Raw genomic sequence first — 17336 nt, 5'->3', positions numbered from 1 at the left:
CCCCCTCCCCGTTGCAGGCGGAGCGGGCCCGGCAGGAGGCGGAGCGGGCCGCCGCACGTCCCCCGGCCGGCCGGCCGGCCCCCCCGCCATGGGTCGGAAGCGCTGCGTGGGGGGAGACGGCTCCAAGATGGCGGCGGGTTGCTGCGGGGTGAAGAAGCAGAAACTCTCCAGTTCCCCTCCCTCGGGCTCGGCCGGCCCGGGAGGCGGCGGCAGCGGCTCCCACTGCGGCGGGGCGGCGGCGGCGGGGGGCGAGCCGGGGGCGCTGCCCCCGCCAGGGGGCCCCCGCCTCAACGGCCTCGGGGGGCTGGCGGGGGGCGCCGCCGGCTGCGCCCTCTCCCCGCCGCTGCCGCCCAGCTGCGGCGGGGGCCCCGCCGGCCTCTCCCCGCCGGCCGCCTCGCTGCTCTCCTCCCCCGGCGCCGGCTCCGGCGGGCCCGGCTGCAGGAAGATGGTGGTGTCGGCCGAGATGTGCTGCTTCTGCTTCGATGTGCTCTACTGTCACCTGTACGGCTACCAGCCCCCGCGGAGCCCCCGCTTCACCAACGACCCCTAGTGAGTATCGCCGTCCCCGTGCCCCGGCCCGCCGGCCCGGCCCGCCCTCGTGTGCGCCTCGTGTGCGCCCGTCCCGCCCGGCTTCCCCCGGCCGGCCGCCCCGCCGGCGCCCGCCTCCTCGCCCGGCACCTTCCCCGCCGCCCGGCCCCTGTCCTCGCCTGGCCCCGCGCGGCCCGCCTGTCCCGGGGCCTGGCCCGCGGGCGCCCCCGCGCTCCCCGGCGTGCCCCGTGGGCCGCGCAGCCCTCCCGCCCCGGCTCGCCTCGCCTCGGGAGGCTCCGCGCCGCCCGGGCGCGCTGTTAGCCCCTGCCGGCCCCGCTCGGCCCGTCGGGCGCGGGACCGGCCGGTGGCCTCTCCCCGCCCCGCTGCCTCACGCCCCGCGGGACCCGCCTTTGTGCGAGCGCGGCGGGCCGGGCTCGGCTGCCCCGGCGGCGCGGCGGCGCCCGGCCGTCAGTGCCCGCTGCCCGCCGCTGGTTCGGGTTCAGCGGCGCCAGGGGAGACCGCTCCGTGCCCGTTTCGCCCGCAGCCCTTGCCGGGACCCTGCGCTAGGCAGCCGCTCCCTGGCCGTGTGTTCTGCACGAGCACGGGCCTCCGCTTCCCCAGCGCGGGGTGGTGAGTTCCCGGTGTGGGACCTTCGTGCCAGCCCCGCATCTGTGAGCGCTGGGGTGCCGCTCGGGCCCCGAGCCGGGCACTCGTAACGCCACTTGGGTCTCGGACTGCGCAGAGCCCTTGCTTTGTAACGACCCCGGAGATCACCCAGCGCTGGGCATCCCCGAGTAACCCACCACCATCAGACTCCCAGAGTTTCGAACAGGTCATGTCCAAACACCTGTTACTCCCATCCCCCTTTGCCTCCCAAGCCTCTTCGCAAGAGCTTCCACCAAGGGCCTGCTCCTCTCCCATCCCTGGCCACTCTTCAGCGTTTGTCTGGAGCCCCGTGCCCTGCCACCTGCAGCAGTGACCCGCTGTGACAGCGCTGCCCGGTGTGCCGGCACCTGCAGCCTGCCTGCACCTTGGAGCTGCGCTGCTGCAGACGGAGCTCAGGCACTCCAGGGAGTAACTTCTCTCTGAGAGGAAATTCCTTCCTCAGCTGGGATGAGTTACCGAGTTGTTGTGTGCTCCCCGTCTGTTTGAATGCAAAGTGAACGTCAGGAGTTGTTGAAATTAAGTTTCCGCTGTTTTACTTTGCTTTTGAATGAGACGGAGCTCATGTGGTGAGTTTCCAAGCTTTAGCTGACACTCGAATGTGTTGGTCCACCAAGAACGCATGTCACTTGTTTCCTGTTACGTATAGCATGACTATCAAATCCGTGAGAACCCATACTTTATTGGTACTTACTGAATACAGATTTTTTTTTTTTTTGTATATGTCCCAGTCCCTCGTGCACCCTCACCAATGCAAATGGTTATCATGCAGTCCATGTTTCGTTAATGAAATGTGATGGATGATTCTCAGTGTTTAATGTAATATATTAATGATCCGATCTGGAGTCCTTGCTATTCGAATGCCCAGGATCTATACATCTCTTACATACTTTCAGCTGCTGTCATGACAACCCAGCTCTGTGGATTCCTACTTAACCTGCCACCCCAGCAAGTCCTCCCTATATGCTCTTCATAACTCCTCTGTGATTACATCAGAGTGCCAATAATGAAAGGAGGGCAGGGAGACTCCGCTGTGAGTCTCTTTACCTAGGTCTTTTGCAAATCCACGTCTGTCCATTTGTAGATACCAACTGTTTAGGAGCTGCTGCTCTAAGTAGCCATTTTGCTTTGCATTGTCCTGTATCTGTTCTCCAGCCCTGACCACCATAGGTTACAGCATCAGCTTTGTGCCATTTCACTCTTTCATTGCTGTAAGAGAGCTGAATTCTGTCCGTGCCTCTCTAACAATATTACCTTATTATTATGCTTTTTGATTGTCTCATAGACTGTTTCGTTGAACAGATTAGTGCTACTGTCTCTGTTTTATTAGTGGAGGAAACTGAGGCAGGGGTGAAGATCTCACCACTGTAATGTTTTCCAGTAAGTGCTTTGATTCCTCTTAGTAACTGGCAGACGCTTCACCTTTTCTTCTCCCACTTCTTACTTTAACAAGAACACAATAGCAAATTAAGTAAAATGAATTATATTTTTCTAAAATTCATGTGTGCCTAAGTGTTCTTCAGATTTAGTCGCTAGACCTGGTAAAAAGTTGCTGTGTTCTGAAAATGCCACTGCCATTGCAATTAGTGGTATCATTTCTGCTTATTCCTGTGCTTGGGCCAGCATGCACAGTTGTACAGATTGAGAAATGAGCTAATCATAATTTTATTTTTTTCCCTAGTTAGTTTTCACAGATTAGTTCCCTCTAGGTTGTGTGGCTTCACAAACACTTGTGCTGCACAAGTGTGAGGTAGGAATAAGCAGACAGATGGCAGAACTGCTGCTTGCAGCAGCCTTGTGAGATGATTATGTTTGTGCAGTTGGGGAAGCAACTTTGAAAAAGTTGTTCGGTATTACATGTAAAATTCTAGGTCGGTGAATACATTGCTCCTGCTAAGTGTTCAGAGGCAGCATGACTTCTAGCATATAAAAGATTTGTAAGCAGTCTTATCGATAACTGGGTAGCTCACAAAGATATGATGTGATCTTTGAAGATGAGTTTTATCCTGTACAGCAAAAAAAACTGAATGAGAAGTGGCATTTTTCAGTGAATATACGTTGTAGCTTTCTGCGTGGAATCCTTTCAGAGGTTTTATCCATAGACAGAAATACGTGCACGAAGAGTGGTAGTCTAAAATAACAGTTTGTATGTGAATTCTATAAATATTTTTTTTAAAATTACATTAATTATAGGGAGGATGAAAGACCTGTAAGCAGGTATCCTCACACAAGCATGACTCATTCCTTGCAGGTCTTTGAACAATGAAATTGGGCATGATCAAAGAAAAGCAGGTGGCTGAATCACTTGGACAAGCGGTTCTGGTGTGTTGTCTTTTGAACAAAACCTGCTTGTGACACCTCCAGATTTTTGTACCTCTTTGATGCCCAGATGAGTACCACGGCAGGACTCATAGGGAAGGAAATTTGAAGCAGTTAGTAGGAATGAGGCAAAATGCCTGTTTTGAAAGGGTGCAGGTTTTGGACTCTAGCACAGCCCATACATGGGTGAAATAGTTGGCATTTTCATCTCTCTGTGCGCAGCGCAGGGTGTGGGGTGTTGGTCAAGGGTATTGCTAGGGAGCTGATGGGTTGGAGAGTGAATCGTGGAGTCGAAAGAAGATAGCTGGAAGATACTGAATCTGTCCAGCAGTGTCTTGGTGAGAATAGGCTCAGCAAATGCTTCCAGCCAGAGGCTTCCATTGATCTGCCAACATTTTATTGTATAGCTTTCTTCTACCTATAATTTCACTTTGCTTTGAGTTGGTCTCTAAGCCACCCCTTCCCTTCTTCATAGGGTATGTTCTGCAGGGCATGTGCTTTCCCCTTGCTTCTACCAGTGTGGTGGCACTCATGGGAGGAATGTAAAAATTATCCTGGAGCTGTGGAAGGTGATAAAAAGTTTGATAATTGCTGCCCCAGACAAAAATTGTCACTTGTACAAAGTGGCATTCAGACACTGTTCTTGAAACTCAGTTTGATGAGTGAAGTTATGGAAGGCTGCAATTGATTAAAAGCAGGTTTTTTTAGAAGTGGAAATAGAAATAAATAGTAAGGGAATGCAGGAAGAGTTGTAGAATCATTTTACCCCGCTCATTTAGGGAGAAGGAAAAATAAGTAGCCTTTTTTCCTGTGTTTCTTGCCTTTCTGACAAATGACTGTCATCCCTTTATTTCCTTTCTGGTTTGCTTCCGTGCCTCCGTGATTGGTGGAAACAATTATCATGTCCTGCCTTCCATTGTGGAAGTGGAAAAGGGCTGCCCACCAGTGCGAAGGGGCTCAAGGTTCTCGCTGCTCACTACTGTGTTTCTTCTAGTGGAAAAGTGTTTGAGTAGAAGTTACAAGCATGTGCAAGGACGTTGTGACAGGATGGGAAGGGTAAGCGTGCAAAAAGGAGTTCAGCTGAAACTGTTGTGGGAATGAGGACGACTTTTTTTCTTAAGATCCTCACATCGTCTGCTCACTATAAAGATTTCCCTTGGTGCACAGAAATCACCCTTTTGAGTTTTTGATCCTGCACAGTGCCTTGAGCTCTTCAGCTTGCCTACTTGATTTTAATGTCGATGCCTTTGCGGAGAAGACATTGCATGGCAGTTCAGCAGGTTAACTCATTTGCCAGTTGTTTGCTTCTTTATAGTCCCTTCCTGAAGGTCATCTGCTAGTGAACAGGATTATTTTAGTGGTGACCACTCACACTTGGCACAATTTGTAAGGGGAATAGTTTGTTCTGCCCCTGTCATCTGGTACGTGGTAACCAAGAACAGGATTTTTCAGCTGGAATCACTAATGTGGCCTGTGCCCTGCTTCCCATCTGGCTGAGGAGCTCTTGGGAAAGATGTTTACCACAAGCTCCTTGCATCAAATGCCTAGATGATGGCTTGCTCATATCCTCATCTGGCAGCAGGGGACGGTGCCAGAGGCATTAAATGGTGTGTGTAGCTGATCTGCATGCCTGTGGTAGATCTGGTGCTTTAGGGAAGCGTCAGACCCGCTGTGCCTGCGCAGGCTGCCAGCCCTGTGCACGCGCGGAGGCTCCAGCCGTCAGACAGAAGCGTTACTGTCGACCACGTTCTTTGCCACAGGAATAATCTGTATGGCTTGGCCATCTTCTGTGATTGAAGGCCTCTGGATTAAAATATTTTCTAGGTTATATCCAGTCTTGACCTAAAGACTTAGCTTGGGAATGCATCAGTTCCTTTCTTCATTGCTGGCTTGTGGTACTTCGCAGCAACTGCTGCATTTGGCTACAGAACACAGGTACAGATAGGCTGCAGTGTTGATGTGCCTGACCTTTGGATTTCATTGTGGGTTTTTTCAGGTCTAAGATGTGTCAGTTTACATATTCTAGAAGGATGTGGAGTGGCAGTACTACGCTACCTTAATTCTTCATTAGTGAAGTTTGGAGATATTTAAATTCTATATAGTTTAAAAATGCGGACCTAGCTGATCTGGTGCCCATTAGTTTTCACACTCTCAAGGGAAGTTGTGATTCTGCTCCGAGTGTAACTTGACCCTGTAGTAAAGAAATGGTTCTAGAGTTTGTTACTGGCCATCTCATTTTTTGCCTTAATTATTATCTTGATATTATGTTGGCAGCAGTGGTGATTTGCTAGTAATTTAGATTGAATTCATTTAAAATCTTCCTGTGCAATCACAAAGCTGTTTTTTTTCCCCCCCAAAAAATGTTAAATTGGTGCCTGATGCATTGAAGAAAGATTAGTTTTGTCAGTAGGTGTGTACATATGCTTACACATACATGTAAATAAAAGTGTTACGGCCTGCAAGTTCACAGGATTAGATGCTTTTCTCAATTTCTTGTTTCCTGGCTGCAGCCCAGCTTCCTGTTTTAGTCTTTACAACTTATTGTAAGGTTTAAAGTTGGAGCCTTGTGCTTGGCTCCTTGCTTGCCTTGGTATATGTTTCTTCACAAACATTTTTGTGAAACTTTGCCTGGAAGCTTACCAAACTATGACTTTTCATATTGTCTTAAAAACCAACATTCTTCCTCCACAATCCCTACTCAGAGTTCACCAGTAGCTGTTGACATTATTATTCTTGATGTCAGAAGTTTGAAATTTTTTTTTTTTTCTCTGTGGAACTTAGTTGTATGGCAGTGGAGACTTACACTGTTGTGTGGCAGACTCTGTGCAATAATTTGTATTTATTGTCACGCTCAGTAACATTACACAACAGCTATAATGATTGCTTGGTCATGGCTAAAGATCAACACCAGTAACAAAACAAAAAAACACAGCAATGAAGCACACAGACAGGGAAGTGTCCTCTTATGTCTGTGTGTCTGTCTGACTTCATTCTGGGGTTTGTGTGTTGTGGTTTTGTAGAAGCTTCATCATTTTCTTCTGACCTAATACGGTCTTTAACTGTTGAATATTAAGTGTTGGCATATGAAGTGTGGTTCTTTCAGAGTGGCATTCTGCAGCAGACATTTTTAAAATACAGTGCAGTAGAAAGTGTGTATTTTGGCTGACAATGGCAGTGCTCAGCAGGGAATTCCCAGCATATTTGAAAGCAGGACTGGTGAATGCATCTTGGTACAGCGGAGGAGGACAAGGGGTAAAGCTGCATGGCTACAGAAAGAACTTACCTTTGCCAGTAGGTTAATCTTCTGGTATGATAGTGAAAGCAGAAAACATTGCTATGATGAGCTCCAAATTTGGTTAACTGTAATCTGAGGGATATTTCTTTCACAAACTCATTTTAGTGAGCTGTTCATATGTCCAAGTAGTTTCTATTAGTACAGGAGATCGCGTCATAGACAGTCTTAAGGATGGACCCTGGTTTTGTTTCTTCAGCTAAAAGCAGTCACCAGAAAGTTACAATAAATGCTCTGATTCACCACAATATTAGTTTTGCACAAGTTAATTGTTCTCATACACCCTGTGGAGTGAGGAGGAGTCAGTAGCCACCTATCCCTGTGCCATCGGTCTGGTCATTTGTTTTTATTGCCTGCTTTGTTTTTACATTTGTATCTTTTGTCGTGCGTTTTCTTTTACTTTATCTTGTACTGAAGATAACTTCCTGATAAAGATTTCCAGATTTTGACACTATTTTTGACATTATATATTCCTATTTAACCTGTCTGCCTGTGAGGAAAAATAGGTTTTGGGTCTGGATGTGAATTACTGCACCAGTACATCTAACTCTTAATACTCTTTGCTAGAAATTGTTGAGAAGTTAATGGTTTAAGAATGCAAATATTTTACTTGGAGTTACTAAAAGAGTGCAGAGCTCTGCCTCTTCTTCAGTTGAGTTAAATGTGGTGTTCCTTGAGACGCTTTTGTAACTGTAACGTTGTCTAGCAACAAATGCTAAAACAAGAGAACCTAACATTGGCATTTTTTGGTCATATCTGTTAAACAAGCGGATTGTCATCTAAGTGCATGGGTAGTTTTGTCAGCAAGCCCTAAACATCCTTTTAACTACTCATCTGCAGATAAATAGGGAGTAGTCACTACTAATGACAACTAAGATACAACCTGGAAATAAAAGCTTGGAAGACTGGGCTGGCTCAGTTCGCTTAGTGTACAGATCTAGGCTGTGACCAGTCAGTGAATGAAATATATTTGTCTCGTCCATAGTTTTTGGTTTGCTCAAGACTCAGGCCATAATTAATAGAGCAAGCTCAGTGTGCTGGTCTGTCTATTTTTACATTAAGTACTTGTTTACAGTTAACTGCAGGTTTTCCATAGCATCAAATTATTGTCTTCAGAAGTGCTGGTATGCTAACACAGAAGTTGTTTGAGCCATGCGCTGGTGGTTTCTGTGGTAAGAGTCTCTATGGAAGGCAGGAAAGATGCAAATTCTTTTGAAATAATAGTAGACTGGTCAGAGTTTGGCCAATACAGAAACTGTTGCTAGGCTGGAGGCCAAAACAAGTCCAGTCAGGCCCTGACCCTCATTAGTAAAGCATTACGAAAATGCTTGACCTTTCTTATGATGTTTATACTCCTATGGAGTGGGGTATTATATTGGTACTCAGTTTAGCATTGCAAAATTTGCATTTGAATAACAAAATGGGGCATCTCTACTGCAGTTAATTCACAAATTCTCAAAAACATATCTTTAATAGCAAAGCATGTTAGGGGTAGCTATAAGATGAAATGTAGATATTAAGTTGGTCCTAGTGCTGTATTCAGATAGCATGTAGTTAGTAATTTGAACTTGGACTGATTAAATTAGATTTCCTTACTGTTTATTAGTGCTGTGATACATGCTGACCAACCAAAAGCTGTGGTGTTTTTCAGTCCAGCACTGTAAACAACAGCAGGTATCTTTCCTGGGCTACCTGTATGACCTTTTAAAAAAACCCTTCATTTTCATAACCAGAGTCTTGGCAAAGTGGATCGGTGTAAAGGGCTTCATTTTAATTGGGATGCCCCCCCTGCTCCATTTTCCATAAACATTTATTTGGTGAGTTACTCGTTGCATTTTTCACATCTCTTCACTCGTGTTGTCCCCCTAACAGACTAACATATGTGTTTCTATGCCTTATAGGATATACCTTAAATTTATTGTGATCTAATTGGGCTTTGATAGCTTCCTGGAAGGCAGTGCTTGTTGTGAGGATGTGGATGTTGCTTTGCCAGACTGAATACTTGCAGCTAGGGTTATTAAAGTGCTAATTTCGTGAGAATGACATCTTATGGAATGCAGAACGGCTCTGCTGAGTTGTGGCAAGGTCGCTGGGGCAGCAGCCATATAGAGAGATGTATGTCTTCCGTGCCTTTCTGTGTTACAGGGAATGAGTTCTCACAGTACTTAATGCCATAGAAAATCTCATTTTATGCCCTTCTTCCCATTAGCTTGAACTCTGTGGCATTTTTGGGAAGGTCCTGCCTAGGGCTGTGATGTTTGTAATAGATGAGCCATAGACATACTCCTGTAATTTGCCCTTTGCCCCTGTGCCAGAAAAGATGTCTCCTCTCCAGGCTTCACTGGCACGTGGTGGGTTCCAGCGTCTGTGACACTGCCTGCTTTACTGGGTGGTGCTTGGAGTCCATGCTTGAAACAGAAGAGAAAGGAGGGAAGGATCCTTGTCATAATCCTCTTCTAATCAGCATCAGAGTTACTTCTGCTTCATCCTTTCCAGAGAGTTAAATCACTTTCCTTGTTTTCCATGTGGCATTTTGCACAGAGATAAGAATTGTGTGGATGAAACTCTGGAGTTCATGAGTTTTAGGTAAATTAAGAAAGGTGGCAAAAAGCATGTTGTCCTCCACTGATGGGCAACAATATGGGTCAACTAAGTAAATCTGGTGGCTTCCAGCCCCTTTTCCAGGTGACACTAAGAATATAAGGATTGGGTGTCACACTATTTTCCTTGCCCGCTGAGTGAGCACAAGGGTAAGTTCAGCTGCCAGTAAATGACAAGTTGCAAGGCAGTTCTTTTCAGTATAAATAATGTGCTAAAAGATTGACTTTTAGGGAAGATGACGTGCTAGGTAGAGGTCCCTTATAAGCTTTATAAGGAGAAAAACATTTTTTTTCAACTCCTCAGCAGTTTGAATGCCAGTCAGAAAAGCACTGCACTGGCCTTCTCCAAGTAGTCTTTCTGCAGAGAGAGTATTGGAGGCTGAGGAGGTGGTTCGAAAAAACCCAAAACAACAACAAAACAAACCAACCACAGAAAAGGTGTAGTTGTCCTGAGGAAAGAAGCCCTCTTCAAAGACTGGTGCAGTCCCTGAAGGGAGGTGAGTAATTGCAAGTGATGTGTCACTTAAGCATGAGGGGAACAAAACTTCAGCAAGTCACTGGCCTGGATGAAAAACTGCAGCCAAGCCACAGAAGGCAAAAGTTCTTTTGGTACAGTGTTGTACAAGCAGTTACCCGAACTATGAAGAACCAAGTGAAAATGTAATATTTAAACTAATCCCTATTGACATGCTGATAGAATGTGAAATTCTAGTGATTAGACTCGCTCTTCCTGAAGAAATAAGAGTATAATTCTGGCTCTGGTTCAGTTCAGCTGGAACTGAAAAGTAAACAGATAGAGAAGAGGCAGGTGACAAAAATCTCATGTGGGTTACTTGCCACCATAATATCTGAATTCCTGTAAAATGCTGTGTGTAAAAGTTGAAAGAAGATAAAGATTGGTGCTGTTCATTTGGAAGGAACACTGGATAAAACCAAGCATTAAAAATAAAGGGTTATAAAGATAAATAGATTACAAATTACCTTTCTTTTATTTCACAGAGAAAAGATTCAAGTGAGACAAGTACTCCTGTGTATGCTTACCATTGTGGTCTGTTTTCACCTCAAGGATGAGTTATTGCGGTTTGCTCTGCTTGAACAGCTTGGCCTTTTAATGTAGAAATCTAAACCACTGCAAAAAGGAGCTCCCAGTAGTGCCTCTTTTTTGGGAGAACACGAAATCTGTGCTCCAGGTTATCTGATGCCAGCTGCTTTTTTCTCTTCTCCCCGCCCCCCCCCCCCTCCCCCTTTTTTTCCTTTTGGAGGATTTCAAGGTGTTGTTTTTTTAACATATGTAAGTGACTTGGAATAACCTACTCAAAGCCTGCCTACTACCCTGTACTGTTCTGCTAACTTAAGTGTGTTTTCTTTCCCTTTCAATGTGTCGGTGGTGCTCAGCAGCAGATGAGTCTTACTTGTCATAAGCTGAAAGTAGTTACACTAGACAGGATAGATGAAGATAGAAGAAGGTGATGAGCATTCTGCTGCTACAGTATGTTTTATGCGAAGTGGTTGGAAATAAACTTTTGTCCCTGCTAAGTAAGTGGGCTGTGCCTGAATGCTTCGTGGTATGGTTTCTGTAAATCTTTGCAGCCTGTTTGAGACTGTCAGAATTCATGGATTGATTTATGAAGTCTATAGGTCTGACTGTTTCTTATGTTTTCACTGAAATTTTGTCTTAGTTTAAAAAAATTATCGTTCTTTTTATCCCCAAGAAGTGCTAAGCCATTGAGACATGATACGGTTTCATCTTAAAGGCCCATATGCTACGAACTGGAGATGTGAGATATTTACTCTTCCTCTGAGCAGTAGTCATCTAAACGTATGAATCACAGGCATACAACCAAAAGTTAGGCAACATAAGCATAATACACTTTCTTGGTTGTCATTTTATGTAGAATATTTAATGGAAATTGTTCTGGAGGAGAGAATGAGCAATCAAAAGTGATCTCTCGCATTTTGACTCTACAATTTCGGGTTTTGGAGATGCCAGAAATTTCTTGAGGAGGACGTTGCAGAGAGATCAATAACCTTCAGATGGTTCCACAGATAAGCCCTGTATTTTTTTAAGTGATTTGATTAGTCTAAAAAGAAAAAGATAATCTTACGTAAAAACATTGATTGGCCGTTGGACCTCTGTGTGTTTCTAGGGTTTTGTGGGTTCTGTCCAACTTGTCTGTACGCAAGTTTATTAGAGGAGGCAAGTGTGGCTGGAAGGATAAATCACTGCAGTGAGTTGGAAGACTTCTGTTTTGTTCCTGGGCATTTGACTGTGGTGGACAAACCTGGATGAGACCCTCAACCTCTCTACTTTGTGTTGTTACTGAAAAAAAAAGAGGTACCTCAACTGCTTTTCTTTAGGTTAGTAGCAAGAGAAGTTGGCTACTGTTGCAATTGTTCTTTCCCTTGACTGGGTTGCCCTGCCAGGAAGCTCTCCAGACTTGGCTCAGGATGTTTTTGCCTAAATTGGCAACTTGGAGGCATATACTTCTCTTTTTTCTTTTTTTTTCCCTTGTTTTGTTTTGGGTTTTTTTAACTATTATTCATTATATCTGAAATGAATCATGGTTGTATTCATATTAGCTTGAATCCTTCAAAGGCTATTGTTGCCTCTCAATTAAGTCTCAGAATTTTCAGTGATTTTTTTTTTTTCCAGGATGTTTTTCTCCATTTAGGTACTCTTAGTCACAGTGCCCTTCTTCATATTTTTAGGCTGATCAGTGAATCCTTTCACCGAGAGTAGTGTAGACAGTTTAAAGTCTGCTACCATAAGTTGAAGATAAGACCTTCCAAAAATCATACTGCATAATTGTTTCTGCTCTAGGCATCCTGTTTGTCCCAGCCACATGAACACCATTCTTTTATGGACATTTTAGAACTGAGAAGGGGGCATGACTACCCATTTACTGCCCTGTTAGAACCAGTAAACTGTGGTTCTGTAATGAAACAAGATTCCTTGATTTGTTGAATGTTGGAAAATGGAGATAAGCAGAAAGAGAAGTTAGGGTGGCAAGGAAGGTACAAGCAGTGACCATATAATGATACTTCCCCAAATATTTTTCTGGTCTTCAGCGACTTACAGTTTGGGATGCCTTGAGCTAGAAGTGATGTCTTTTATCAGTAATTCTCTCCGACTGACCCCCCCACCAACAGGTAGATTATAATGAAATTTTAATGAGGCAAAGTTGGGAGATAGATCAGAATGCTATACAGAAATGATTGAAATACTTTCAGGGGCTATAATGTTAGGAATGGAATGAAAATCAGTATTTTGTAGAGCAGCTGTATGTCCTTCAGGAGCAAATAAAAACTGATTCTGTAAGTCAGGAGTTTTGTTTCTCTCCTTAGTGGTTTCAGGGTGCTAACAGTTGACTGCCAGTTGTTTCAGCTTTCATTATGCTATAGGTACGTAAAGGGAAAGTGGCTGTTTTAAAGTGAAATTACTATTAAAAATAGAAAAGTATGAAATGCAGTTGTACAAGAGTGTGGCTGAGATCTTGTAAAACTTTATGGTTCTGCTACTCTCAGGAGAAAGAAGTTTTCTGTTTGCACAGCAGGGCAGCCAGGGTGCCTGGAAGGAACATGAGATCAGCTTGCAAGGGAAGATGCGAAGAGTTGGGCTGCTTTAGAGGGTCAGAACAGTAGCTGAGAGGTACAGAATTCAGTTGGGGGGCAGTGTGTATGTATATGTGTGTATACATATTGGTGTATGCATATATATGTTTGTGTGTGCATATGTACGTGTATATAGAAAGAGAAAGCCAAATGGACACAAATTAACAGTTTAAACTAGTTGCTAGTACTGCCAGAAGAACAAAAGGATACAAAATGACTGAATAAGTTTTAGATTTAAAGTGTAAGATTTCCACTTACTGGAGCAGTATGGCTTTGTAGTAAACTTTAATAGGATCAGTGGGGGCAAGGAATCCAAATAGTTTAGATAGATCTTGATTGCTTTATGATAAGAAATATATGATGCATTGCCTTTGGTAGTGAGTTTAACAGATTTGGTAGTTTAAAAGGTCCCTTATTCTCTCTGAGTTCATAGGAGTGGATTTGGGCTTTAGGCATCAGTGTGGCGTTTTATTTCCTTCTCATGGTCCCCCTGTGGAAGGGGACTGATGGCTGGCAGTAATCCTGGTCCCTTAGTGGTTTCTGCTTTGATAATATGTTCTAGATGGAGAAATCTTCTGGTAATTAAGTTTTTCAGGAATGAAAATATTAGTTCTGACAATGAAAGTCTCCAGTTACCAGGCTGTTGTGGCAAAGGATATATTTTTCATATCATATTATTGTCAGCTTAAAAATGCCTCTTTTTCTTTTTCTTTTTTTTTAAAAAAAATGACACTTGCAGACATTGGTAAATTGTTCATGTCCTCTTGTACAGCCATAGTAGTAATGATTCATAGTTACTTCTGACATAGAGGTTCAGTGCTGTCACTAATAGCTTCTGTGTCTGAATATGGGGATAGGTGTTTTAACCTGCGACACTGGTGCTTTTTTTCCCCTTTAAAGGAAAGGTTATTATTGGAGAGCAGTGATGATAGATGAAGTTCAGTATCTTATCTCTAAGGACTGTTAGGTGAACTCTCTATAGGCAGCTTCTGACAGAAAGTGGAATAACTTACTTTTGAGCAGATGATTTATTTCAGTGTAAGTTCAGAGATACCCAAGTTGGCACTCTGTGACCTGTTCAGGTCTAGCAGGATTACTAAGTTAGTAAGTGGGGCTTGTTTTCTAATAAATGGTTTTGCTTTGGCAGATAAGCTTTACTGTTCTCTCTACCCTGCTTTGGGCTTGAGTAAGACTTAGGTCTTCTTCGAGGTGGAGATGAATAGAGGCACACATTGGTCAATAGCAGAGCTCTGGGGAAGTAATGAATTTGGAGAATGTTATGTATATAAAATTTTTTTCACCGAATTGAAACTGAACCATAACTCAGTAATGGTTCATGTTGAACAGGGAATGGGAATACTAATTTCTGAACACAGTGTCTGTACTGTTAATAGGAAGGGTTGCCAAAACTGAAGGAAATGACAATTCAAATGGCAAACAAAGCATTTGTTAAGCAGTAATTTTTTTTGAACTAGTGATACTGGAGACTTTACTACTTGACTTCAGCCAAGTAGCAGAATAGATCTTGATTTGCACAGCAGTTTATGACAGCTAAGAAATAGAGCAGTTTAGGAGCACAGGTTCTATGAAAGGGAGTAATGAGGAGCTGAAATGACAGGCTCAGCCTGAGGTGTCTGGGAAAGTCAGGGCTTTCGTGTTTACTTTGAGACGTCAGAAGACTTCGCATGGATAGGTTTTTTAGCTGTGGTATGTGAACAACTTTTTAAGCAAAGCTGGGTTATGGTGGCTTGTGTATTTTTTTTTTTAAATTAAAAAAAAAAACCCAAAACCCAAACAACCACCAACCAAACAAAAAACCCCCAGCACAACCCAAATCAGCGAAGTGAGGTAGTAGGTGATTATTGATTCCAAGCTGATATGTTTATTGTTTATCAGTATTTTTACATGGCTGTTGTTCTGTTTCCCCTGATCTCAGTTGAGGTTCCCCCATCAGCTGAAGGATGGCCACTGCTACCTGTGTTTTGGCCTTGGATGCAGTTTGAGCGAGTGGCGGCCTCTAAGGAGATAAAACTGGAAATGATGTTCAAAGGAAGAGTTTGGGCTTACACCATTAGGTAAACTACTGAGGCGGAACATGCCACCTCCTGTTCACATGTATGGTCTGATGCAGAGCTGAGTGCTATTGATGTGGTGGATGCTGTACCACTGGCTGTACCTGAGCGAAGTCAGGTACGTAAATCCATGCTTTAGTTTTCAGCAGAACTTGTTGATCACAATGTAGACCCACCTGTCACAGGTTCCTGAAAGAAAAATAGGTAGCAACCTCCAGCCGTCACATCTGGTGAATAAGAAATGCAGCCTGGAGTCTGGTCAATGAGTGAGATGCTAGTTGAATGCTTCCCTTGGAAGAGGTAAAAATGGGAGGCCTTCGAGGCATTACACTGAGAAATCCAAAAAAGAACAATTTGGACCTCTTTTGTTTTCAAGGAATTGATAGCCTTTTTCATAGTCCTTTAAAATCCATCTACTGCTATAATGTGTTGATTTTAAAAATAAATAGGTAGTAGGATGGTTGAATCTTTAGTCTTTTGGAATAAAGATATATATTCAGTGGTTTGGCCTTTAGAAATTTCATTGACTAACTAATATACAGATTTAATAAGAAAATAATATTGCCCTTTAGGTCAGTGATTTGGTCCACAGCTGTTTTATTTCAGTTAATTCCCAGAACAATGATCAATTTATGGTTGTGTGGGATCTTCTCACGGACAGTGAGTTGGGGGCTTTTTGGTAGTATGCCAAATAACTAACTTCAACAAACTAGCAATTCTTTAGTATATATTTTTGTGATAGAGTTGTAGCATACAGTATTTTCAGAGAACTCCTGGTACTGCTTTTGAAGGTACATATGTATATGTTTTGCTGGTGTACAATGTAGTTGTAATTTTGTGTTAGCCTCAGAAATGTTGCGTAATTTTCAAAGCTAATTTGAAGATGGAGTTAGCTTTTTGGTTTCATAAAATGGTATCTAGTGAAGAAAAACAAAATGAAATGTGAACACACAGATTTTAATGCATCAAAATGAAAATCCACTGGTTATTTTCCAGTGTTTCCAGGCTGATGAGATGTTTTTTGAAATTCCATTTTGACATTTGAAGGGATCTTACAGAAGGTGTTCTGTACAGTTATGAGAGATTGTATCTCACATGGTATTTGAGGGAATATTTAATTTTGCAAAGAAACGTTTAAGCTTTGTTGTGGAAATACTGTAGTCTCTGCTTGAGGTGAATTCTAGGTCTTTCAGAATTTGGTTTTCTGTAGGTATTGTTAGTGTTGAATAGCTGACTGTCTTACACAGTGTGTTTGTATCCTGTGAGCCAGCTGAATGACATGACAGAACTGGACTGTGGTTTCAGACTGACTTCACTGACATACAGAATCTGTTGCAGGCTTAGCTAGTGGTGTGACTACAGTCTGCTGGTTTGGGGAACTAATGCGAGTTAAATGCAACTTTCGGATGAGACTGCACATCCATGGCAAACAAAACGTCCTCCTACGTGCCCCACACCCTCGCTTACATTACTTGCATTGATCAGTGTGTGCTTGCTGTGCTGTTTCTGCTTGATAAGTCAGCAGCAGATACTCTGCTGCTTTTTGTTAGGTTATTTTTTTTGCTGAGTCTTAACATGCTAAATGCCAGAGCTGGCTTAAGGGATTGGGTCTTCTCATGCGGTCTGGGAATAGATGGGACCCTTGCAACCAGCCATTATTAATTTTAGGCTGCCAAGACCTGCAGCTTAAGTTGCTTTAACCTGGATTTGTTTTCTGATCAGAATGTAACTGCTCTCCTGGTTGAAACCATTAGCTTGCTATTGTCTCCAGCAGTGCTAATGATAACAGTGGAGGTAAATACATGAGTTTCAACATGATGATTTTTCATAATTATTTTTTTTTGTGGACTCACCTTGGTGACTTTTTCCAGCTTTTGGCACCATCAGCAGATTGATGGGTGCCTGTGAGTACATCCAGAAGCTACGGAAGAAAAAGCAATCATGTATGACAAACTTCCTTTTGTATATGTTAGCCGCATTGCCAGTTGTTTGCCCTACATCCAGTTCCCCAGTCATCAGAACAAAGCATACAGGCTGCAATATAAGGCTAAACAAGGTTATGGGATTTTTATTTTTTTTCCCCTGAACTGCTGAGTTCATCTGGGTGCATCATAGTGCTTGTAAGCACGTAGTTGCGAACATTGCAACGTACAACAAACCTTTCCCTGGTGGTTTTAAGATGGTGAAGTTTGCCAGGAGCCTGCAGTATGTAGCAGAGGAATGTGAAGGTTCTCACAGAAAGTCTTCAGC

General features: G+C 43.6%; 1 protein-coding gene across 4 annotated transcripts in view; it reads left to right on the top strand.

Moving 5' to 3' along the window:
- Positions 1-29: 29 nt before the first annotated feature.
- The window catches only part of AMMECR1 (AMMECR nuclear protein 1), an 83055-nt gene continuing 65748 nt past the window's right edge, over positions 30-17336 (top strand). Inside the window, exon 1 of one of the 4 annotated variants that reach the window (XR_008825542.1) lies at positions 30-549. Coding sequence is in view for 3 of the 4 variants with exons in the window: in XM_056360025.1 (XP_056216000.1) it covers positions 89-549 (461 nt within the window). In the remaining variant the exon portion in view is untranslated. The remainder of the gene's footprint in view (positions 550-17336) is intronic. The other 3 variants (XM_056360025.1, XM_056360024.1, XM_056360023.1) reach the window with 3 other exon arrangements.

The sequence above is a fragment of the Falco biarmicus genome, chromosome 14 (assembly GCF_023638135.1).
Source record: "Falco biarmicus isolate bFalBia1 chromosome 14, bFalBia1.pri, whole genome shotgun sequence".
Classification (NCBI taxonomy): Eukaryota; Metazoa; Chordata; class Aves; order Falconiformes; family Falconidae; genus Falco; species Falco biarmicus.
Note: the sequence above shows the minus strand (reverse complement) of the source record. Positions and strands in the feature narration are given on the sequence as shown.